Source organism: Leuresthes tenuis, unplaced genomic scaffold, assembly GCF_036924035.1.
Source record: "Leuresthes tenuis unplaced genomic scaffold, fLeuTen1.0.hap1 SCAF_17, whole genome shotgun sequence".
Lineage (NCBI taxonomy): Eukaryota > Metazoa > Chordata > Actinopteri > Atheriniformes > Atherinopsidae > Leuresthes > Leuresthes tenuis.
Genome location: NW_027325371.1, coordinates 7,534,668 through 7,561,556, shown reverse-complemented (window position 1 = coordinate 7,561,556; position 26,889 = coordinate 7,534,668). Strand labels below are relative to the sequence as shown.

At 39.8% G+C, this 26,889-nt stretch overlaps 1 protein-coding gene across 1 annotated transcript; it reads right to left on the bottom strand.

Annotated features, from left to right (window-relative positions):
• Window positions 1–162: 162 nt before the first annotated feature.
• LOC140272903 (SH3 and cysteine-rich domain-containing protein 2-like) lies at window positions 163–25,156 on the bottom strand. The gene is made up of 11 exons (XM_072368411.1): window positions 24,672–25,156; window positions 15,021–15,369; window positions 13,729–13,823; window positions 12,154–12,238; window positions 10,112–10,227; window positions 8,463–8,532; window positions 8,179–8,267; window positions 7,980–8,068; window positions 4,763–4,814; window positions 3,621–3,758; window positions 163–2,433 (listed from the first exon to the last, which is right to left on the bottom strand). The coding sequence occupies exons 1-11, from the start codon at window positions 24,756–24,758 to the stop codon at window positions 2,335–2,337; spliced, it is 1,269 nt and encodes a 422-aa protein (XP_072224512.1). The 5' UTR covers window positions 24,759–25,156; the 3' UTR covers window positions 163–2,334.
• Between the last annotated feature and the right edge of the window lie 1,733 nt (window positions 25,157–26,889).

Sequence of the window (26,889 nt, the reverse complement as noted above, 5' to 3'; positions counted from 1 at the left end):
TAGGAGCTCCCTGTTTTCTTGATTGTGTACGAGTACAGAAACAGAAAAACAACAGAAGCTGCACCTTCTGTTTTGTCCATAATGATCAACATGCAGGAGTATGTGTTCTGTGCCAGTGTGCATTCATGAAATCGACTGAAACGGTTTAGTAAAGGTGTTTTATTGAGGTAAATTGCCTATTAATGACTCTGGACACTGGATACACTGAAACATATACTGTACATTTTGAAATCTTAAAGGTGTGATGCAACAAAAACTAGGTGTTTACATGGGTCCAGTTTTGCTCTGACAACACAATTCTCCAGGATGGCATGTTTTATTGTTTATGCTGCTATCTGACAAACGAAAGTGAAGTTGCACCTAAAGTATTGTTTTATACAACAGCTGTTACCATGGAGATACTTCAACACAAATAACAACTTGCTCAAATGACACACAATAAAGTGCTACTCTTGTTTTTCCAAGAAGTGATGCTTATTTGTTCACCTTCTAAAGGCTTTCACTAAAAGCGCTAAACCTGTTCTCTGGAAAACAGTAAACAATTATTTCACAACTTCTCATTCTAATGCTGTCTGCTCCGCTTCAAGTCATTTACTTAGTCTTCCACATGCAAAATGGTTGCATCTCCTCTCTGGCACAAAGCGTTCTCTAAAAGAAATGCATCAAATTTATTAAATGCATCATAAATTAGTAGATGGCTAAGCTATCCAAAGTATACTGGCATACAAGAAAGAAAACATTTTTTCACTTGATGTTAGAACTGACCAGTCACATCAATAACAAGAGGACAACAGAGGCCAAATGGGGAGTGGAAGATAGCAGGCTGACATTTGATCAATCATGACTTGTGCACCCATGGGTGCAACACTACCTGAATGCATGCTGATTCCTAACGGTTCAACACTCGTGTCATTCCTCTCACTGCGCTGCCTCCTCCCCCTGCTCTCTTGCGTCTTCCAAACTGTCAGTGAAACTTAGACTCCTTGTCATGGCTAAAAAGATCCCTAATGTATTGTTGCTTTTAAGGCAGACTGGCTGCAGTTTATCTCCTACCGTTTGAGCTCTAGTGAACATGTTAAAATGCCGAGCAGTGCTTGCAACACCTGCTGTGGCTCCTAAGCAGGTATCTGCAGACGGAAACCTTTTTGTGCACAGCAAGCTCCTTCATGTGCAAACAGGAGAAACAGCCTCTGCCACTTGCACATTTGTTGACACTTTTTCCATGCTCGGTGCTCACAAAAAACATCCAAAAAAACAAGCTTTCTGTGAGAGGCTCCATCGTTTCACCCTCCTCCTTCCCTTTTATTTCTTCTACATCATTTGTGCCTGAAACAGTAACATGATAAGATACCAGATGCTGGACAATCACTTCTGTAGCAGAGTGGTCAAGAGGCATACTACACAGAAAATTGTTTCATGCTATTATCGAAAAAGAATTGCTATTCAAGCAGTTCTTGTTTTGTAGATAGCTGAAAAAGCACAATTGCTTTTGAAAGAGTCTTTGTGTGAAGCCTGGCATCAACCAGGGGTTTTTTAGGCTTTCATCCCCAAAATGACATGTTTCAGATGCATTTTGTAGAATATCTTCATTCTTATTTAACATTGAAAAAGCTTAAGTTTGAATGTCCTCTGGCAATATTTTCAGAGCCCCAAATCTTTCTTTGCACCCTTAAATTGGTGAGTGCAGTTATAAGTCTGTCACAGACTTTAAGTTTGTGTGCTCCTTTAATCTGATTCTGCTGTCTCTCTGAGGGACAGTATAGCTTTCCAAGGATGGCAGTGGTTGTTCTTGGCAAGTCTTTTGTAGCGTGGCAGCACATGAAGCTTATATCAGTCCCCATGGTAAAAACCCTCAAAGGAGCAGATAGGGATGAGACACGTCGAGTGGGCAGAAACAAGAAAAGGACACAAGCATGATGTTTCCATGACAGGATTTCACTCTCTCCCACGCTTGAAGAAGTGTTTTTGAGGAAGAAAAGCTAAATGTGATCCAAACATTTTAAAGCAGCTTTACATGTGCATCCTTTGTTTAACTAAACATTGACTTACTGAGTTTGAAAGGATTAACCTCGAGCGACATTTGACTGATGAGAAACAGTTCCTTTCTAAGAGCAGGAAGACTGCAGAAGTCAAAGGCTCACAGTCTACCAGTTCAACTGGACACCAAATGTTTATCCTTAATGGTGCTTCTTCGTCTTTGCAGGAGTGTATGTTTTCGGTTTAGTTGTAGAGGCTGTGGGTGTTATTTTTCCAGAGGGGGTGATGGGGTGTGGTGTTGACAGTTTGAAGATGGGTAGGTCCCTGCAGGGAGTAGAAGTGAAAGTGGAAGATGGTTCAAATCTCCTCGATGGAGTCAGCTGGGACCAGCCCCCTCTTCTTCCCACTGCTTAGTTTCAGAAACACCTCGTCATCCTCTCGCTTCCCGACACAAATCTAAAAGCAGGAGACAGAGTATGAGTCAGAATATAGGTTAAGAGATAACTGTATGTTACAGCAGTTTTACCTGTAGAAATTATTCTAAGAAAATCTTAGAGATCATTGGCAACCTGGTGCTCTGATTTGTTACAGAGAACCATCTGTGTTACTGGATAGTGAAGAAGCCTGTAGAAATGGATTTTCTCATGATGGTAATCTTGTGAGAATCTGGCTGCCTTACAAGGTAAGAGGGTTTGATAAAGGGTTTGTGTATTTATGTATGTCACATAATGCCAAAAACATATAGATATATTCAGTTTATTTTCCCTGCAAATATTCAAAATGAATTTCTCAACACTTATTTTGAACATTTTTAAAGGCTTAAAAGGTGAAAAAATGTAAGACATGTGCTGGAGAGAAACGCTTACTTGTGTCATGCCGCTCTTAATCCCCACTGGAGTGGGAGTGGCAGTGCAAGTCTCTTTGGATCGTGCATGGGCTCAGTTATCAGCATGTTGCGGGCAGCATTTCGGTGGCCTGTGCTGTGTCTTTGGGTCTTTGGTTTAAATCTTATTTGCTTTTTTATCATCTTTTTTGTTGTCTCTAATCTAAGTGTCTCTAATCTTTTATATTTTATTGCTCTGTGAAGTAGTTTGAGTTGCACTTAAGCTTGAAAAGTGCTATATAAACAAAAGTAATTTAAGTAGGGTTAAGCTATTGTGTAGCATGAGCTTGGAGCTCTTTCGAGGCCACAAGTCAGGGGGGTAATTCTTTGAGCTATGGTGTAGGTACATATTGTCTTCTTGCAGCTAGAAACACAAGCTTTTGAGTGTGGTGGCATACATTTTGGGCAGCTAACTGTTCTTTAAGAACATTATTGAGTTTTCTGGTTGAAAGTCTGTCAAATCTTGAAGTGATACACTGTATTTACCACTGATCTACAGACACAGATATACTTGTGGTGCCAGTCCTTTGATCTTTCCCTGAAAATAATCTATCCCACTGCTTATGCACTTTGTTTCGTGATTTGTCTCATGGTCTCTGCATCTCTGAACATGACCAAAACGTTATTATTGCCAATTAAAAATAGTGATATGGGCTTTAAACAGTATAACCATAAATACATTGAAGCAAATCCAACAAAATTGAAAACAAAATTAAGCTAATAAGTCTTAAAGCAATGTGCTAAAACTGGTGCCCTGTACCTGAGATTCCCTCACTGCCATGTGTCCTCTCTCCCGGTTGCCGGGAACACCCTGGACAACACGCCACACCCTCTCTCCTGGCCGAACCCTTTGCACAAAGTTGGCAGGGAAAAAGCCAACTCTGTCACCACTTTTACCCTGAAGAAACAAGAGAACAGTTCAGTCAGTCAATATTAGAAGTTATCACTACAATCAAAACTGACTGACCTCAGACGCAAAGACTGTAGTTGGAGGACACTGGTGTGCTGTCTCTTCAGACTGATCCAGAACTACTTTTCAGTGAAGTCTGTCTGTAGTAAAGGCCGATGATTACTTCATCTCTTTCTGATTTATATAGTTCAGAGAGGCTGAGCATTTTATAACAGTCATTGTTTGTTCATTTATTTAGTAGGAGAATCAAGAAGTGACTTTTCAATCAAAATTCTGTCTGATGCAGTGATGAATCATTAAAGCTGCAGAGACACGTAGTTTTGTTCTCCACGTATTGTTAAAATCAACAGATTATGCCCACTTTTGCTGATGGAAACAGGAAATATTTTGGCGTCCCATTTTAAGCAGCAATATTTGACTGTTTCTCACCATCTGCCTCGGGTGTCGGCATGTTTACTCACAAACTATACATCAGTAACCTCAAATTATAAATAATTTAAAGGTTTCTTAGCAAGAAAGTGTTGGTTGAGTTTGTTTAATAACTGCAGCTACACATGTTGTAGGAAATAGAAGGTCTGTGGATATGAGATACACAGACTCTGCACATTATTAAGTCTGGATGGATCTTGCTTATTGTCTGGAACTGAAACACACACAGGCACAATCAGACATGGACATTTATTTCCAGAGGGGGAATGTGAAGCTCATTAAAGACTCAATAAACACCTTTTCTGAGGTTGAAACACTCGTCACGTTCATTATGTTAAACTCTTTTGATAATTTTCTGAGGAAATTATGTTCTATTTCTGTCTGTGGCTTGTCTGCATGTTTATGAAAAATGGAGCAGGTGTTATACACTAAAGGTTTGATTTAAAGACTTGAATTAGCACATTTGCACAATAAATGCACACGCACACCTTTCTGGGTACTTGAAGGCACAAAAAAAACAGCAAAACACACACACAGATGTTTGCAAATGATCCATCACCCACCTTCCACCACTCTTCATTAGAGTCATCTGTGACCTGCACCCGATCGCCAGGACTAAAGGAGATAAGACAACAGTGGAGATTTAAAAAAAAAAAGGAGGCATGAATGGGAAGGTGATTTAAGCAGAGATGAAAAGCAGATATGGAGAAAAGGGAGGTATACATAATGGGCAGATGAGGCAGTGTGAGAACAGGAGAGGAAGAAAAAACAGAAAGCTGAGTGCAAGCTCAAAAGATATCATTATCTAACTGCCACAAAAAGCTGTAGTACCCATGGTTACAAAGCTGTAGTGGTAAAAATGAGTCTTTGTGCCCCTCTCCAGAGGTGACAGAGCAGCTGACACTGAGGTCATGAGGTCTACATGAACTCACCCTACCGCAGTGGTGAAGGCTGAATTTGAGCAAACCAGAACTGGTCTGCATTCTAACGTTGCGACTAGTTTTTGATTAAACTTCTCTCCACACACACATGCACACAGTACCAACTGTCCTAGATACGCAGGAAGAAATGCTGTCCTAATTGCACGTCTTTACGTCAAGTCTCGTGGGTGTCAGCACTCACTTTTGCCCTATATGAGCTCACAGCTCAAAAACACAAACAGTTTCAACAATGGAGTGAAACCACCGTTGCTCAGGTAACTGTGGTTAAAACTTTAATGTAGAGCTTGGGTATGCAATCCATTTTCCAGGTCTTACTTTAAGAAACTCTTTCTCTTTTATAGGCATCTACATGCAACTTTTCAATGTGTGTTGAACATTGGGATTAACCTACTTTAAGTGATGTCTGTAGGAACAGCAGCATGGATTGATGACAAAAAAATCTAATTTTATAATCCTCCAAAGTCGGATGGTGGATTTAACTTTACAGCAACTTGTGCTTTACATATTTCTCTGTCACTGTTTGGGAATTTTGATGCATGTATTAGTCTTCTATTATACACAGTATTTCTTGTTTATATAGTGTACAAGGAAGAAAGAAGGAATCCAGAAGTCCACAGTATCCCTAATTTTGAGAAGATACTTTATCCAAAAGAACTCTAATAATACAACAACACTAAGCTGATCTTATTCCACCATCAAACTTCAAACTGAAAGAAAAGCACGGTCCCACATTCATCTGAAAGGAGCAGTGTGCAGGATTTAGTGACACCTATTGGCAAAATTGCATATTGCGAAGAACTGAATTGTCCTGGCCATTATCTCCCCTTCCAAGCTTTTAGAATAAACTATGTTGGCTTTTGAGATAGGTCATTTGTCTGCCTTTGGACTACAAGGTGACATGACAATCAATTAGAAAGAACCCGCAACATCTGTAACAAAAACACAGTTTTTGCCTTTTGCCTGTGTGCTTCTACACAAATTAAATCATAGTTACAAATATATAACTGCATTTCTGTAAATAGAATACCATCAATGCTGTGAGCTAGTTCTGTATGAATGAAAAGATATATAGTTCCACCAAACACCAAGAGATTTTACTGCACATCCACTGTATCTATGCAAGCTTTGCAACAAGAAACTAGATATATAAATCTGTGTAAATTTACAACTATAATTGAAGGTATGGACAAAGGCAGGAATATGTTTAAACCTTATTTTAACCTACTTTTAGAAAGCCCAGTGTGTGTCCTATCCTTTTATCAAAATCTCAATCTTGAAGTCCGCAGGCATGATTTCAGTACAACTCTTAACTGAATCTTAAATTGAGACACTCACAAAAGTGACAGTTGCCATCATTCATATTCAGAGAAAAAAGGACCCTGGTAAAATGAAAGAAAATACGTTGGTTTATGTTTATGCATTTGCCAGATACTTTTATCCAAAGCGACTTCCAAATGGAGATATATAGGTGTTGGTAAGGTGCTCCAGCAACATCGGAGCAGTCATCTTTATGCATGACCATTAAACTCAGCTGTTGCTAATTATAGCATCCACATTAAAAACAAAAAAAAATAATAGCAGGTCCAGCACAGGGAAATACACTCAGCCATTTTCAGTGCAGTAGTGAATTTTAAATCATGCCTATTAATATAAAAAACACAAGCTCAGAGAATTTTCCTTTTGTGTCTCATCTTTATTCCACCTCCTCAAATCAGGCTTGTTCGGAAAATCTATTCCTGCTTCATAAATACCAGTTTATATGCGTGTGGGGGAGGGCGTATACACATGGTCTATCCATATAGATTATTTTCTGACCCCAGGTGGTTCCACTTATTTGGCATGATAACACTGCAGGACTGTGGCACTTGAGTGACATCTTTCTCATTCTGCTGCAGGCTGAGTTGCTCCTGTTGAGGTCGGGCAGCATACACCTTTATCTGCTGTGTTCATACACTGTGGCTGAAAGTGTATGAATTCATTTCTATACAAGACTCTTCAGTCACTCTTTAGAGAGGAATAAAATACATTTCTGGTCACTTGGATCGTCATCTTTATAGTTTTTTAAAGAAACCAAATCTGATCTTCATTTGTTAATTTCATCTTTCTAAAGTTGTTCTGAAGACGTCTATAGACGTAGACTCCAAGAGTAGAGTCCTTTAATGTTGTTTGTATATTCTTCTTTTCCTTTCTCCCTTGGTTCAAACCTGAAAGAGGCACATTGTCCTCTCATCAGTTCATGTACAGTACATATTGTGCAGTCACACACAGAGTCACAGCACAGATGGCTGTTAACAATCCCACTGCTCTGCCTTTGTGAAAGCTGTCCTCGAACCATCCATACAATGAAAAAAAAAAACACGCACCAACACATGTCCTGCCCTCAATCTTCTTTTGGGGTTCTTCATCTTATGAGCTTCTACTTTGATATTTCTGCCCTTTACTTTCTATACCTGTTACTCCTGATCACTTTCATATACGCTTCAATTCTATTTCATTTCCCTTTATGTTGGTCCCCCCTTTCATCTCTCAGTTTTTCCTCTCCCCTACTTGGAACAACTCAGTCACTAGCTCTACGTGGGGACAGTGATGGGATATGTGTTTATAATTAGTCATCCTTAAGGGCTCCCCTTAACTGTCCTCTGCAGATGGCAGGGACATTTTCATCCTGCAGGAACAACTGTACGGGAAAATCACAGAAAGGGGCAAAACACAGACAAAAGCAAAATGCGCTTACACACACAGTGGCAAAAGCACATCATCACACAAACACCCCTGCATTTGCACACTTGTTTTCATAAAAAATGCCTCTATTTAGTCAACTGGTTCGGCTTTTACTCACTGAAGTTCCAGGTCATTCTGTTCCTGAGGCAGAAACCTGTAGAGTGCTACATAGGTGTGGATGGAGTGGACCTCAATGCGCTTGGGCACCTGGACACAGGCAGATGCAGGGTGGGCGGGCAGTGAGACAGAAATGCACGATCGAGGAGTGAAACAACAAAGGGTGACTTTCTGTACAGGTGGATTGAACAGAGCAGTACCTTGACGCCACTCTCTTCTGCAGGAATCTGAGCTTGCTCAGTGCTTTCATCTACCTCCTTCTCCATCTCTATCTCAGGGACAGGAGTGTCTGGAAGCAGTGAGACAATTTGTTTTAGAAAGTGGCTGGAAGAAAACCCTGATGCACACGCAGTCAAGTGGACACTAAATCTCTCGCACTGACAGTCACACAACAGGTAAACACAGCACAGGTAAAGACACACACAAAGGCGTGGGCATACAGCACATATCCACATACATGGAGGCACAGAAACACAGTGTTTACCCCCTGTCTCCTGAGTTATGTCCTCATCCATGCTGCTCTGTCTCTGCTGGCTCTCCTCACCTCCCTCTCCCTCAAAGATGGAAATAGAGAGGAAACAATAAAATGTTAGCACCAGACTGGAAAAGTATGAAGATTATTTATTTATGTCTCTGTACTGTCGGGTCTTATGAGTTTGTTGTTATGGACCGAGGACACTTTTTGTTAATATTTGATTTGTTTCACTCATCTGTCACTGTTGTACGATGCTGGCAGATTACAAATGGGAGTTGGATGAAACATGTTGCTTATGCTTACTTATTTTGATTGAACATTGATTTTGCCCTCATGCATGAATGAACTGGCAATACATAATAGATGGTTATTGGTAAATTGCAACTTGTGTCCTGGCAGATTTACACAGTGTCTGTAACACACAGTTTATTCCCCTAATAATGGAGCATAAACATGGATGGAAAATTCACTGCAACGATGGGAGAAAGATTGATTCTTAGGAATGCACAGATATATTGACCTTACATCAGTATCAGCTAGTATTCAGCTTTTTGACTGCAATCAAACTAACAGTAAATAGGATATTAACCGATGCTTTATCAATACAGTTTTCCAGAAGTTATACATGAGTGTTCCTACAACAAAACAAGGCCAATATTGCAAGGTGAGAAATAAGTCATCCTGCTGGGCATAAAGACCTTCTTGGAAAATATCTTGAATCAACATGCATGCATTTGTTACACAGCTACCTACCAATTAAAAACTGTGCTAACATAAGATAAATGTGCCTATAAACCTTACTGGTACTCAAGGCCAATTCCAGAAAGGGCAAGAGGAAGACTTCCATTCAAATATCACTGAGATTCCCATAGGAATGAACAAACTGCCATTTGACTCCCATATGTACACAGAGCAAGTGCATGTGTGCATGGATGATTTTATAATTGTAATACAGAACCAGACTGGATGTTTTCTCCTATACTTATAGCCAACTCTTTCTTAGCTTTATAGTCATGTTTGCTGTAAACATGTGAGTAAAGGCGCCCCTGAAGTCCTTGTTGGTGATATTTCAGGACTTCAGGGGCTCTGTAAGATGTGCACAGATCATTATTCTAACTATCTAACTGCGCCAGAAAAGGGATGCATATTTCTCAAAATGTCAAAGTATTGCTTTGAATCTAAATTCTTGTGATTTTTCATGTTTGACGAGTACTTGGGTAACAGTGTTTTAGTTTACACTGTCAACATTTATGCAGGGTTGACATGCAGTTTGTGTATTTTGGCCAGAATGTCCTGTAGCTGCTTTCCAAAGCAGTTCACTGGAGAAGTCTCCCTGACTACAAATACAAGAATAATGCAATGTTGAACTAAGATTTTTTTCCCACAACCAGGCAACTCAAAAGTTGTTCTCATTAATGGCTCATTAGTATTAGTTAGTTATTAACTGTTAGTAAATTAATGAATATCATGCATCCTAAGTGTAAAACTGTCCTTTAAGGTTTCTCTACAAATCTCCTCACCACTCCTCACCACTGATCCTGGTTTCAGTACAGTGTAAGTAGGTTGGCCAGTGGATTTGTGTTTTCAGAACTTACTGCATGCCTGAAACACACATTTAACTGTCCTCTGCCTACATCCACAGGGTAATGATGTCATACCAAGCTCCGTGTTGGTGATTCTGACAAACTGCCAAAACTGGAACGGCTCATCTGTGCCAAGGACGTCCCGTAGCGCAAGGCAGCGTACACAGGGTCTACACGCATCCTCACCGCCTCTGAAACCACACATACACACACATTTGTTTGAGGTAAATCAAACACAAACACACATTACAGTTAGGACTAAATGAAGAGATTACGTGTTCATCATCATCAGCTACTGTGGAGGAACCAGTCTAAATATAACCGTAGTAAAGCAGTCAGTCCTGGACCAAAGTGACCCACTTAAGATCTGAGAGGGTACAGCAGCCAAATGTTAGGAAGACATCAAGACATTTAAATCAATCTACACACTTGAGATGTCTCTCAGTTTAATGGCTGTGATATATCTGAAGCTACAATTGACTAAAAAGAGAATAAGTGATGAAATTTAAAAGTCGTCATTGCTACATTTCATGTAGATGGCAGTGCTCGGTGCTGTCGCTGCATTTCTTAAGTCAGGGATGAGATTTTCTGCTCCCTTTTCCATCCACTTTAACACAAGCCAAACAGAAGGAAGAGGGATTTATCTGCTGTGTTCAGATGTGTGTCTGTGCAGGATGAAGGTGCAATGATTTGCAGCTTCATTTTGAAGGCAGAGTCTCTGTGCACCTATCAGAAAACTCAACAAGGAACCTTATGAACTGAAATTGTGCAGCGAGACTGCCTTCAGGGGGATTTAAGTAAAGTATTTAAAGGGCGATGATGCTGAACCTTACAGAATGAGGCGCGTCTGCAAAGAGAAATTAATCACAGAAGAGTAAACAACAGGAAGTCAGGCTTAGAGACTACACTCCTCTTGTGAATGCAAATAATTATCTTTAAGCAGGTGAAAGATCTTCAATTTGTTTTTGAGAGTTAAGCATATCTTCTTTATATGATATAGCTTCAGCTTGATCGTTATCTATACATGTGTCACTACTCAGAGCTCTTTTCTCACAGTAACCTCAACCTAAACTGGTTTGTTTATTCCTGTAGCTATTAGACTTTTATCCTCATAAACAAGGTTTAACCTGAGCCAATAAATTGCTGCCAAAAGGGAGTTGGTGGGATATTACAGGGTCTGCACATAAGTGAGTTATGAAATTACTATTTATTAGTAATGTGTGTTAATATGAGCTCAGTTTTTTTTCTGTAGCCTGTAATTATGAGTAATTATGAGGACACTCTGCAATGTGTGATTGTGAGTTTGGCAGGTTGCAGTCTCTGTCAGCCCTGGCAGAGTCCCAGGCGTCACGGTGCTAAGCTTGAGGTGATGATGGAGCTGTAGGTTAATTGTACACTGATGTATGAATAGATCAAGGAAGTAACAGCATGAGATGCTAACCCTCAGTCAATTAGGTGTATTTAACATGAGATGAAGCACTGTATTCCCCACACAGGTGTTCTTCCACAAGTAAAACAGGCCCCCATCCAGACATGATGGTGAAGAGAAGAACAAATTCAGGTACTATTAGGCCAGATGGTGTAAGAAATGTTTTTTTTTGTGTTAAAAAATCATTTGGAGGATTTTTTATGCAAAAAACATAGGAGGATGTTAGCTTAGCTGGCAAGGGCTTATACGCATAAAAAGAAAATAGGCAGTACTTCACTGTTTATTAAGCTTTTAAACATGCAAACTGGAAAGTCTGACGATAAGTTAATACCCTTCACCAGTCTGGGGGTGTACAGGGCAAATTATAGACAGAGATAGAAAAACATAAACATTACAGCTTATAAATATTTATTCACATACTTTCAGGGTGCAGACCGTCCACCAGCCTTCAAGAGAAGCTGAATTTGCTCTTCCTCTTTATCTTTTCCCACTTCATGCTCCTCGGTTGTCAGGTGAGAGGGAGGCAGTTCTGGTTTTGTTACAGTACACACGAGCACACAAAAATCTAAAAATAAACCAAAACGCTTGACAAGAGCGACGTCACAAAACAAAAGCACGTGGACACAAACAAAGCGGTGCACTCAGTTGCACACACACACACACGCAGACGCTCTCAGAAAATGCTCACCTTGGCTTGGCTGAACTTCCTTGACGACAGCCAATTGGTCATTGACGAGCATCGGCGAGCTGAAGTTACGCTTGAACGCTCCAGACTAATGGAGGAGAGCAGAAAGCAGAATGACTTTTTCAGCTTCTATTACTTCCTGTTTATAGACTCAGCCCATAGGAAAATGGATCTGATTGTGTTGCGATTTTAGGACCTTAACAAAGTCACGTGACATTACTTGATCAGAAACAAATCGACACACACTGACATGATTGTGAGCCATTTCAGAGTTTTGCATATACTGCTGGAAAGAATTAGTTTATGCCATCAGACACAAACTGAAAGAAATGATCTGCTATTGTCGCTGCTGTACAATGAATTCACTCAACCACTTACATGTGTGCACATGTGATTTTGTGGGTGTCTTCTCGATTGCAGTTTCACATTGAATAAGCACTGTGAGTGTTTCAGCTGAAATTGGTTCGTCTTTGCCTCGATTTGCAAATCAGCCAGTCTCTTTTTTTGTGTGTTGAGGGCAGAAACAATGTGGGTCGAAGGTAATTAATGACACCTTTAGTTCCTAAAAAGATTCCCAGATTCTGGCCCGATTATATACTACCTTTCTCTGCCCCTCTTTATTCCCCTACTACTCCCTCTTTGTGTCTGTGCACCGCTTTGAAACTGCACTGAGCTGTCTTCTCTCAGAAGGTCTCAGCTCTAGCTGCATGCTAATGTTCTCTGCCCTACATCAGTAGAGAAACAGAAAAATCTCTGTCTGAATATTCAGTTTGGTGTAAAAATTATAATATAATGTTATAATATTTTCGCAAGGAGAATTCTTTGTCTAACAAGCACTGCTTGTATTACAGTGATTATAATGTGCTGGTTTTTTACTTCACTTTTTTCTAAAAGAGTCCATATAAAGCTCATTTCCAGGTTGAAATTTCTATACTTTTAAATGTACAAACTCCATTACTTTCTTCAACATCTGTGTCTGACCCCTACCCATTTATAACAGATTATTACCTGCTCTTTCTCAGGCCAGGCCAATAGCAACGTTCTTCTTATATTACTAGGGTTTGATCGGATAAAGGCTCTACAAAGGATCACTACCGAAACATGTTGCTAAGGACTATGTCAAACGTGTCATTGGTTCAATCATTGGTTGTGTGTCTATATTGCGGCACTTTGTTCATCATCTGTAGATAATGCAACAAATTAACCAAGAGACTAATTCATATTTGTGCATTTGTCTGGCAATGCCCAGCTAACAAAATCTGGTAAACAGGGGTTTAAAGTTAACAAAAAGCGCTCCTTAAGTTCTCTAACTAACACGTTTTGTTTGCGTAATTAGTCGATACACCATTTTAAAGGAAATTAGGTGCAAGATTGACAATGGTAATTTATACAGGACATTTTGCTTTTCCTTAAAAATTTCAATTCTAATACTGGTTTATTCAAATCTGATGTGTGACATAACGCAATTAGTCTATAATTTAATTGAGGAAACCAAGATATTTAGTCGGTGAGTATGATTAGAGACAGCGCCAGTGGCATAAATGAGAGCAACATCAGGTTCTTTGCATGCACTCGCACCTTCCCATGACACAGCTGCTGTGATAGTTCTGAGGTGCACCACAGGTGAGCTGCCATCTTGCAAGTTTTACACCGCAGAGCTTGTTTGGAGTTTCCTGCAGAGAGAGACAGAGATGAGAAAATAAGGACAGAGGACACAGACATGGACACAGCCACAAAAAGAAAAAAACACAGCAGGTTGTAGGGGGGGAAAGTGCAAAGAAAACAAAGTGGCCTTCAGATCACAGAAGCAGGTTTCTGTCTGCTCGGTAATCAAACACCGTCCTAGTTTTATCAAGCTGGCAGTGCTGACGCTAACAGCTTCATAATCAACAGCTCCTCTCCCACAAAAACCTGGAGAGATTGGAAACCAGCTGGAGACATTTCAATCATAATCGATTTGGCAGTGAGTCATCGAGCTTTCGTGTTTCTGATTTCAAGTATCGGAGAGATAAAAGTCTCTTGAGAAATCAAGATGTTTTCTCCTAATTTGTTTTGTAACAAGATAATCTCCATTTATTATGTTTCTAACAAAGTAGTGGCTGAGACTCGTTTTACGCTCTACAACCAAAGATGAGCGATTCATGAAATTTGTTATGGATGGAGATAACATCAACATGCAGCCAGAAAAAAAAGGAAGAAACAAATTGGACGGCTTGATGAAAACGCAATTTTTACTTTAAAGAAGAAAATGTTATCTACTTAATCAGCCTAACAAGTAGAAAGAGCTAGACTTTGTTTTAGGACTGCTGATGAGTACAGCTAGAGCAAAGTGAAGCATTACATAAATAAATGCACACTGCATGCAAAAAACAGCACAGATGCAAACACAAGGGAGCACACTGGAGACTGTAATCAATCACAGTGACAGGAAGTAGATTTAGCAGAAATACTAGTGGCTAGTAGCTCATAGAGGCAGCAAATTAGAAATAAAGCAGTCCCACGTCTGCACTGAAGCTACAATAAAGACAATCAGTCTAATTTAAACCAAGTGTGTCTTAAATAGAGTTTGGAACTAATCAGGCTGTGAGATGAGATCATTCTTTTAAACACTTCATGTTTATGTTCCAAGTAATCTAGCTTTAAACAAATAGTTTAACACTTTGAATAGACATTCAACTGATTTCCAGTGGAGAGTTCAATGAAAAGATGGATCCCACTTTCTCATCCATATGATAAATATAAGGCCACAGCAAGTGGCCAAAGATTTAAGAAGTTATGGTCTCTCTAGAAAACACTTCACACATTCTTAAGAAAACCTTGAGACCAAACAACGCCCAGCTTAATTCCTGAGAAAGGAATGAGCACCTTACCCACTATCATGTGCTTGCAGTGTTGGCAGTTAGTGGGTTTCCGAAAAATGTGGTCCTGGAAACAATGGGTAATCTGAGGTCGGGAAGGCTTGGTGGGCAGTGATGGGGAGAGGCTAAGAGAAGGGGAGTGGGAGCAGATGGAGGGATTGGGGCTTAGAGATGGTGAAATGGACGGCGAGCGCTCGCCAACGAGAGGAGAGCCAGGCGGCAGAGGGGGAGACGGTGGCGGCGGGTCGGTGATGAAGTCGGGGGGCAGGCGTGCGTCACTGTAGGACCGCTGGAAGAAGTTCTCCACGCTCTTACTGCGCATCATGGTCTTGAAGGATAGCGAGCGTTTTAGTCTCTGGAGCTGCACACACATATGCACACAAAAGGTACACAAACACAGTATAAACTCAAGATAAGCAAGAGGCAATAACAAATGTTCAATATACCCTCAGGACAGCACAGGCAATTTACCAGCATCCATAAACACAACATTCTGCTCCGACCTGTACACCAAGGGGAAAGAGGGTGACTCATGTAATGCAATATCACCTCATAAGGAAACAACACATTAACAGCAAGGCTGCCATCGTGCTCCTTACAGTGAAACAGCATATCCTACTAATATTTAACATGGCTGCATGTGCTTTTGGTCTATGGTTAAACAAGATAAGCCTTTTCTCTTCGAGACCATTTGCAGTTAAACACTGAGCCCTGCTGTGTGTAAATGGTGTTTCTTTAGTAGTAGTGACGGGGGGGTAAGGGGGACTGTGATAAAATAAAACAACTATCATGTTCCAACAGCTTATTCTAAGTAAGGGCCTTTACACAGAAGACAGTATTTGTTATCTTATGTTGTAGCACCTTTAAGTTTAGTTTGGGTGAGACCAAGGCTTCAATTACTTGCTCTCTTTGCTTTTGATACCAGAACGGATGGACCCACTGTTTACTTTTTCTCTTTCTGCTGTGCAGAAATTAGAGGATGACAACATCCTCCCCACTGCTTCACGGCTCCATTTTGCCTTGTATTGCAAATGTTTGCAACTGATGGAGTAACAAACACGTCAGTGTCAGAGTGAAAGCGTTCTGTCCATAACAATTTATATTTTCAGATAACAGCGGTGGTCCTGAAGTGCAAATTAGAAATTTAGAAAACACACTCCAACTTATTTCACAAAACATCACGACATTTCGAAAAATGTAATCTATTAGTTAATTTAGTACAGTGTTGAAGATTCTTCTCCCCAAAAAGAAGTGAAATGGCCCTTCTCTGCTTTTGATTGTGTGTGAGGTGACAAAAACAGCTCAAGAAAACAGGAGATGACATTAACCTGTTGCAGCAGCCTTGGGTTTTGTCCATTCACAAGAAGAACTGTTTTCCCTGCCTTTTCCAAACACACAACATGTTCTGTTTTGTAAATGATGGTGTGGCTTGTGAAATGTCGAGGTGTTTTCTCTTTGATATTGAGTTTTGCACTTCAAGGCACCATAGATGACAGATTCAAAAAATGCATACGATAAATCCTGACTTGCTGTACAAAGGCCTGTTGTCTGATGGAGCCTGCTCATTTACCCAGGTGATAGTTTCACATATTTCTACTGAGCACAAATTTCACATACATAAAACCATAATGCATGGCATGTATCCATGTATATCAAAATAACCAGGGGTTGCTGCAAAAAAAACCAAACCAGACAAAAGTGTGAACCACAGCTGCCTGGCACTAAATGGCTGGATAAATGCCCGCTTTCAATATTTGCCTGCAGCTCTAGGTACTGTCAAGGATGCTAGATGGCCATTTGTCACCCAGACATGTTGTGGCAGTGTGTTCGGGCGTGGCCGTGTTTCAGGTGAATGGCTAGAAACGGACAGCCAGGGAAACCACAGACGCTCTGAGTGCATATGCTCCGTCTGACTCCCTGTCTGCACTCGTTCTGCTCAGCACCAAACATAATCACTTTACAGGGACATGTTGTTTACAGCTCTATGTGTCTGGTAATAAGATATGAAGACAGTTTGTCTATTTGAGTGTATATGTGTGTCTGGGTGGGTGGGGGGGGTCAGGGAGGCAGAGCCAGAGCAACTAAAGAGTGTGACTGCATTTGCAAGCTCCATATGCTTCCTGCAAAACTCCATTTGTGAAATTTGCCTTCATTAGATTGCAGTGATGAACACAGAGTATGTTGTAGACTGTTAGGGAGCTATATGCCCGGAATGGTGTTCCTGCAGATGGTGCCTGCTTATGATAGACATGCACAGCTCTAACATGTGACCTCATAAATATTACCCCCCACTTCTGGTAGAATATTCTGGATTCCTTAGTGAAAGCAAAAACTTTACAAGTACTCATTCACCTGTCAGCAAAGCTACTTAACACACAAGTGTCGTTAGCTGCTGGGGATATGCAGTTTGTCCTCAGAGCTGCCCTTGGATGTATAGCAGGAGAAGTGTACTAGTGTGACTGTTCAGTGTTGTGTGGATGTGTTTTATGTGTGTCATGCCTTTCCATATTCATCCCCTATCACTGTATGAGCGCAATTCTGGACCTTCTAAGGGATATATGTGATTGTTTCTGATACAGTAGGGATTTACTTTGTGATGCTCGATTTGGTCCACTTAGATTAGCTGATTAAAGGGTTTCACATGGGGCCAATAACGTATATCAGAGCCACGGCAAATGCCAATTAATACTTCATAAAGAAAGTGAAGTTAGTAAGTCCTTAATGATGGGTTAGAGTTTTTTTAACTTTCCAAAGAACCATCTACTTTAGCTCAGCCTGGCAACCAAAATGTGCCTCATCCGTAAAGCATGTTAAATTGTTAACTTTTTATCAAGTCCCTTAAAGAAGCCGTCAGCAATTTTATCTTGTTAATCGTGAAGACATTTTCATTTTAAGTTTTATTTTCAGGATTGCTTGAGCAGAGCTCTCTCAATCAGAGCAGTTGAGTGCTGGCAAAACAGCTCCGGCAACACCACATGTCTCAATTACAGCTAATCTAATCATCTGTCACTGTGTGGAACTAAAAAGCATTCCCGTTAGCCTCTATTTGAGCATTAGATGAGAGCATCATCCTATTGAGTCAAAGCCAGTACTCACATGAGCACCATCTCACATGAATATCTGTGACAGGTGAGATGCCGATATGGAAGATGAGTCAGGGTCAGAGACTGGAAAAGGTGGACTTTGGGACCATCAATGCGACATTTAACATGATTGGATAAAAATATCTATCTTGAGGTTCTGTATCTAATAATATACATTTTTTCATTAGGGCCAATAGTCCAAAGTACAAAATAGTTGTGATGATGTGTAAAATGTCACATACAATTTGCACGTTTCACAACCCAATATTTATTCTCATTATAACGTCAAAGAAAAAGTGAGACATTTTACTATTTCATGCCAATATTAGCTCATCTTGAATTTGATGGCTCCACTTTGCCTCAGACCATCTTGGCCAGTTGACCTAATTAGTGGTAACACGTCCCTCCAGCTGTTTGTTTTTAGTATCACTTAATTTTCCTGCGTTTTGTTGTTCCCGTCTCAACTTTTTGAGACTTGTTTCCTTAATCAATTTCAGTATCTTGCATTGTTATGCTATGATGTGTTCTCTGTTTTCTATTGTCAATGAAATACTGGTTTACGAGATTTGTAAATCATTGCATTCGGCAAGTGTCCCAACTTTCTGGAGATGGGTTTGCACTTTTGAGGCGGCATCAAGCCGCTTTTTGCTTTAAGTCACTTCCATTCTAGTTTCAGTTTTGAAGTGAGACATCATGTCCCTGTTTTACATAATTTAATGTGTAAATAAATGACAGATTGATGTGTGATCTAATTCAATATGCATGCTTGTTTTCCTGCAATTTCACAATGCCTGTAGATTCCACCATTCCTACACCAAGTATACTTCTTAGAAGTAATTCACAAACATCCTTATTTCACAAAATGTATCACTTAAAAAAAAAACTTTGGGTCAGGTCTTGGCAGGAAAAAAATTATCCAATTTTTTTTGTGATTCATAACTGACTCATGATACCATGGAAAATGTAAAAGGGCCTTGATTTTTTTCTTTCTTCTATCAGCACTGAGCTCACAGCTGCATAGCAGAATTTGACAAGACCCGTAAAAGACGACAATTTTCACATCTTCGATCCACATAACAACTCACATGTAGCCATCGTGAATGTCCAAAAGCAGAGATCCACTGACGGACAGCAGGAACTGAGCAGCCATAAATCATTTCTAAGGCTTTTATTTAACTCATGTATGTGTCTCTCTGCCTCTGTTAAAATTTTATGAGGCCACACTGAGATATTTATGGGATGTGTCAAGAGGCCGAAACTGGACAACAAAGCCTTGGTCCCACTGGGAATGTGATGATAAATACAGCCTGTGTCCACAATCTGCTGACGTTGTCAATGATTCACTTGGTACAGAATGCTTAAAATGCTCCAGTTGTGTCTTTCTTTTGTAGCTACAAAGTTTAGGATATAAACCATTGAATATTGATGGTAGCCTTGATGTTGAGATTGATGCTGACGTCTCTCAATTTTGGTATTTTTCAGTACCAACAATGGTTGCATCATTTAAAGCAGAGAACAGTCAGTTGTTTATCTTTTAAAACAGATTATTTTTTCTCATTAATTTTTTACCTCAAATATCTTTGTTCACTTCTGAACTGCAGAAATGTTCCTTTGTGTTGTCTGCAGCAGAAGAGAAAAAGAGCTGCATAAATAAGGTGAAAAAATAAATCTGCAATGGATCTACACATCTATAGTGGATTTATGATTATATCAACAGATATTTTCAGCCATTTTCATGTTAATCAGCCCCATTAAGATGCTCTATATATACTGTATATATATATGTATATTTTTTTTTTGTCATGATCAATATCCCATATTTTGACCTTAGGATATTTAATTCTTAAGGAGGACAACCGGTGTAATTGTTATGTCAAAGGCATAAGCTCACTCTTGTTCTGGATCATCAACAGAGTATGTGAAGTATTTACATGTCACTGTGTTGCTTCAACTATAACATTTTATTATCGAAGAATACACAATAGCTAAAATCACAGTGATTTCCATATATTATCTAATCTCTTTGCAGAAAAGCTGTCCTCACAATTAGAATATGTGAACCACTTTCAGGTCCCAAAACGTGTTGTTATGCTTGGAAGGATGTCAAATTCCTGCACTGAATATGAAATAAGGGACGCATCACAGGCTGCTTCCAGTTTTTGGCTCCTATCACATGTGCTTGCACACAATCATCGCTTTATTCACACAGAAACACATACTATCTCCCTCTGTCTCAAAGATTGTTTAAATGGAGGAGAAACTCCTGTAAAATCTGAGCGTCTTTTCTGCTCTTGTAGCTTGGAGTCAAATATTTCAGCAGCTCACACCTTTCCTCGTAGTGTCACATCAATAAACATCACAGCAGTGAAGGTGTTACATTAATTAATGAAGACCTTGGCTCACTTCAGCTGCAGTGTGGGATCATGATTATAGTTTAAGTAATTTTGAATGTTCTCATCGTGCTTTTTTTTGTGAATTTTCTCTTAGACTTAACATGCTCACTGTCTCTGTAATCGCCAAACCATTTGACCTTGATGTTTTTGTGGGTTACTCATGCTACTCATGTCATTAGAACAGATTCGATGACGCAGGTGGAAAAATTAAAATGCATTGACAACACATGCAAAATCTGCTGGAAGCTGGCATGCTTTACACACATCTCCAGGATATCACATTGCAGCTCCTGCTGACATAGTGTACACCCTGCTCCCATCGCTCAAATCAGTATCACAGCCCCTTTATCTGAGGAGAAAGTGAAGTGAGGGTTAATGAGATGTGAAGTGAACTTAAAAGAGTATGTGTTCAAAGAGCTGTTTGATTCTGAGTTAAACTTTGTAGATCTGAAACGGTAGTCACCAGAAATTTTCTGTGTGCTTAAGGTGGATCATTAGGAGCACTTCAGCTTCCACTATGCTAAATGACTGAGAACTCTGTCCTGTGTGAACAGGTGTGCATGATAGATGTATTTCACTTTTTAACTGGTGAGACACATTCGTTCCCATTTAATGCTCATGGTAACTTTTCCTTCCCCTCAACTTTAAATGGATTAAGAGACTTTCAGAAGGTCTGTGGATTTTCTCAGAGCTATCAGGGCTATGCAGGCGTTCATGGACCCCTGAGCATACATCAAATCCTATTGAATCCCTCTAGCAGCTCCATGAAGCTGACGTTTGCGTCTCAACAGCTATTGGATGGGGATTGTTATGAAGATTAGCATTACCTTTCATGTCCCTCTCAGGAGGAATATTAAGCAATATGGTCAAGCTCTAACTTTTTGTCTAGTGCCATCGATGGGTGAAATTGCACTTTGTGTTCGGTGCTCCTCTGTAAATATTAGATGCTTAATGAAGAATGTTAACATCGTATCTGTTGCACCAAAATTGAAATTCAGGAAGGACTTTATATGTACGTGTGAAAAACAAAATTACACACAGGACTGTTTAGTTTTAAGAGCCAGAAAAAGTCTGCACTAGGAGGAAGAAGACATGCAGGAGACCTGCATTTCTGTCCTATCTGGACCAGTATTTTTAAATCTTTATTTTTCCCATTTACACTTCAAATTCATTTCCATTCATTTTTTAATTAGGTATAGTCATTAAATACATTTAGTTAAGGTGAGGGAAAACATCATGACTTGCCATATATTAAACAATGTTATCTAAGGGTAAAACCTGAAATAGGGAAGAAAGAGAAATCTTTGTATTCATGCTGGTGGATACAAATTATACATTTCTTCATAACATCCAGCATGACTGTCAAAGTAATTTATTTCAGTGTAAGGTTTCTTTTGCGCATATCTTTTGCAGATGGGGAAGAACTTGTCTCCTAATAAACCAATAAAAGAGATTTGTAACAGCATAAGAGGGTCTATTTCAGGCCAAGCCATTTTTGGCATTTAAAAACAGTCTTCGAAGAAAATGTGTGATAGGTAAGTTTATCCAAATGTCCAAACATAATCGTGGCTTGTTTACGGTAATGTTTTAAATACCATGTTGTTTAGTGCAGTGCAGCATTCAGTTGATGTGATGCAAACCTGTAGCCATGTATTTATTAGAATCTAAACCTAAACATTTTAATGCCAAACTGTAACTTATTAAAGCTCGCAATGTGCCCGACGGTTTCAAAAAATGAAAACTATAGGCTTGTCGGCATGTTATGGACTTATCTTTATATTCCCATACAATAAAAACCAAACACACAGAATACTTTTTATTTGCCTGGAGACTTTGATTTGAAATTCTACCCTGACATTCACAGTGATGTATCCAATATATCGTGACCAATGTGTCTTTATTGTTGTTATCATTTTAACGATAAGCAGGTTAAGTTATGGATGAACATCACAAGACAACACCAGATCGCTGTGTTTCTGTACTGATCTGTATTTGGAGGGCTTGGTAACACGGTCTGTTCTGGGATAACCGTGTAATCAAAATGCCAAATACAGTAGAAAGACTTTAAACCATCTTATGTGTTTAAAAGTTCAAATGAAACACTAAAGGAGATCGTTTATGCAAAAGCTAGACCTGGTCACGAACTGTATGGCTAAAGAATATATGTCATTTGAATTTGTAGCTGTAACATTGTCATTTTCACAATATAGACAATGTCAGTCATATTTCACTGCTGAGCAAGCTGTGTTCAGTACGAGATGAGAGGAATGAAAGGAGAATCATAAATGGACATATGGATGCATTTTTGTGTTGTAGTTACCCAGTAGGCAAGTTGGCAAACGGGCAAATCAACCAAAAAGAAATGTGTTGATTAGCCTATTTTTAATATCTGAGCTCACAAACCGTAACTGTGCATTTACGTAGGAGATGGAGTGGTTTACTGGTGCATGAAAAGCTCCTACAGCATCAACAGCACTGAGAGATCAAACAGCTCTCAATATAGATTGACACCACTGGCGGCACCGCTCAAGTTTCTGCCAACCTTGACATTACACCACTGTACATTGTTGGGAGCTACAGAGAAAGTCAACACTTCCTCTCCTCTTAATACTCCTCACATCTGATATCCATCTATGTGGAAATCTGCTGCTGGTGGATTTCAAAGAGCAACTTCTTCCTGAGCTTTCACAACCTTTCTTTGCCTGTCTTTCCTATCCAGTTATAAACATGTGAATGCATTTGATTATATTCCTTCAAATTACAGTTTTAGGAATGGTCTCGATAAAATGTTTAAATAGATGAGTGAAGTGATTACATTAATGATTTTTTTGTCTTCTGGGATCACACCAGAGCCAGAGATTAAGCTGAGTATTCTCCAGCAAGATTCCTTAATAGAGTTCATTATGGTTGCAAATTTGAATTGATCTCTTAGTGGCAGTCTGCAACTGAAACCCATTCAAAGGAAGTTCCAGGAGCATGAAGGCTAGAGGTTGATGTCAAATATTTATCAAACACAGCCCTTGAATTCAACCTGGGTAGACTTAATTGATTAAAATGCAGGTGTAAATAACAAGACTGATAAGTTTGTTTTACAAGATGTGATGTGGTTAAGCCAAGGCAAGCCAGTGAATCATGTGAATACCATGATTGTTTGGAAGCAGCTGGTACAGAGTGAGGAGCTAGAGTGGATTACAAGAAATAAGTGGTGATAAAATAGCTTTCAACAATGTCAACTTGACTTCTCACAGAGGACATTGAATATTTAGCTGAAACACAGAGGCACTCGGCCGGTGAAGCATCTGACTGTACTGAGCAGGACTGTCACTTTGCTTCAAACGTGTCAGCATGTGTTTGTGTATGGGTGGCAAGAATAGGCAGGAGGTACAAATATTTCGCTCAAGGAAAATTGTGTGTGGTGGACTAATGAAGCAAGAGTCGCTCTATGAAAAGGAAGACATCAGGAAAACTTTCACAGCTCTTGCTCTTGGAAGCCAGTGCTAGAAATCTTTGTTTATACAGATGAGTCAACAAATCAAATGGAATCAGAAAGACACTTTGTAGGGACTTGAGGCTCAGGGGGACAGATTGTACAGTGAAAAGGATACACTTCTACATATTAGGGTCAAAATACATATATAGGCATCTGTCCTTAAAGCATGTTGCAGTCTAAACTTGTTAGCAGCACAGATGAGAGACAGCAAATTGTGGCTCATCACCAAAAATAAAAAAGCAATCATTTACACACAAAATCATTGGTCATTGCAATACTTCTATTAGTAACTATCAAAACACACTTCATGAATTGTGTGTTTGTGTGCATGACATAGATTTGGTGAGAAAGACGCACCGTTGTGACTGTGTGTGACATCAGACCCTACGTGTGAGGTTACACCTAGTGACGCAGTCATTAGAATACAACTCCATTTGTGAATTACTGTCATCACCGTTACATAAACCAGTGGAAAAATACAAACAACCCAATAAATTAAAGAGGCATCAAACAAATCAAGTAAACTCGCATTCAGTCAGTTTGCCCTCAGCTTGCCTATGACTGTAAAGTTTACTTGTAGATTAATGAGTTTTATTTCAGCTTATTATGCAGCGATCGACATGTGATCTGAATAGCAGGTTCTTTAAGAAGGGGACATTTAGTTTAGTGGAGAAAAGCAAAAACTGTGGGCACTTGCCTTGGATGTCATGGGTTGGATGGGCATGTTGCTCGGGGAGCGCTGGAGCTGCGAGTCGCTTTCCATCTCACAGTTCTCAGTCATCATTGGTACTTTGCTCAAAGAGTCGTCAGCGACGGAAAAAAATACTTTTAACTCATCAAATTGGGTCCAGTCTGCAGAAGCCTACAGGTTTAGATGTGCAAAAAACTGGCGGTTTGACAGGTCCACATCAGAGGAATACGCGCGTGCTGCTGCAAGGTGACGGTTAAATTAGAGATTCAAGCAACTCATAAAATCATCTCCTTGGACTATATCTTATTCACGCCACAATCGTTCAGAACAAGGCTCAACCTCGCTTGTGGACAGTCTGCTGTATCGTCCACTTACGCACACGGGGTAGCTCCACTGTGCCACAATTCTGTTTTCTGCGTCCAAAAATTTTTCAAATCCGCTGCGTGAACATCAACTGAAATGCCTGTGATATGACTGCTCTCGCAAGGTGAAAATTCATAACCAACTGTGCTCTTCACTACTGCACAGACTTACATTTAAACGCAATCTGAGGCACGCCTCTCCACGCGTCTGAGGCGCACGATTGGGTGAATTTTTTTACAACTCATTCAGGATTAATGTGGACTAAATCGGTTTTTACGGTAATGGGCGGAGGGTTATCTTAAACCCAAATATAGAATAGCTGACGATCTACAAACAGAGAGCTGGTTTTCTCCATCAAATCCAGATTGTTTTGTGACAAAGGCAGCAGCAGCAGCTTATACCCACAGCGCCTTTTCTTATTTATGTCAAAGCTGCCCCATTTAATTCTGCTGTGTGTCGCCCTGAGTTGAACTAGAACAGCTACTGTAAATATGGAAGGGTTTGATCATAAGTACCAAAAATAAAAACATGAAAAGTATTAAGACAACGATTTTTTTTTCAGTTTAAACTGAGGCAGAAGAACTGGACTGCTTTTACATAGTCTTTGGGATTTGATGAGAAATTGAGCCGAGCCCCATTTTTACTCTGATAATCATCCAGCTTCATTTTTCTCCTGTTGTCTGAAGTAGTGAGTATAACAACAGTGACAGTGCTGTCCAGTAGCATTAAAGCTTAACTTCAGTTGCAATAAGGTTAGAGTATTAGTATGTCCGATTTCAAACACACTCTCATCTCCTAACTGTTTTAACCAAACTCCCGGAGAAGTCTCCTATTGATTGTCTCCACTTAAAAACTGTGATAAAAGAATGAAGCAACAAGGTTGTGGACACATGGGATTTTATATAAAGCTGATGAATGTAAAAGGCATTGAAAATTGAAGGAACAATTATAATTTTCAAGTGAATTCCATGCTAATTCAGAACAATTCACTCCTAAATTTGATTAATCTTTCTTTTTTTTCATCTGCTCTGCTTTATTTAACCAAAAGCCAGACATCAAAGTTTTCTCTAGGCTGTCAGAAAGCCTCTGAGCGTGGGCATGTTAGAAAAAAGATACAGAGGAAAGAAAAGGAGGGAGCTTCAGTTATCACATTAATTATAACTTCACTCAGAGACAGAGCACAGCACGTAGCAGGGTGACTGCAGAAAAGAACACTCCCAGGAAAGAAAAAAAAAAAAGGTAAGATGAAAAATACAAAAAAAAAGAGGACGTTTTCTGTTGTGTTGTGTTGTCTTTGCTCTTTGGAATGAGCAGGAGCACAATATATTGGAGGTACGCAGTGAGCTATGATCTGATCCATCTTTGTTCAAACTCTATACAGCTAAGAGAGCTAAAGGAGAGAAACATAGATGTCTACTTAAATTTCTCCCTCTGCGCCACCCTCCTTTCATCCTCCATGCGATAACCCAGGTGCCAGAATGCTCCGGCTAAAAATGAACATTAAAACAGGAGCGAACACATGTTGATCTCTCAGTGATTAAAGACTAAGGAGAAAAATGGGAGGATGAGAGGAACAAAATGACTCTCATGCGGCGGAAGACAGATCCCAGCCGTGACAGCGGTCGTCATGGAGCAGCCACAGGTCCAGAGCTGCTGCTCTTTCCACTGGGATAAATTGATACTGATTGTTGATCTGTGCCTCTACCTCAGACATCTGAACGTCAGCACACAAATACAGAGTCTTGACTCTGCATGCAGTTTGAGCACCAAGAGTCCCCAATCTCTGAACCCAGTCTGTGCTCCTCTGATTTTTGCCTTTGCATTATAGATGATGTCAAAGTCATTAGCTGTATTTGTGAGT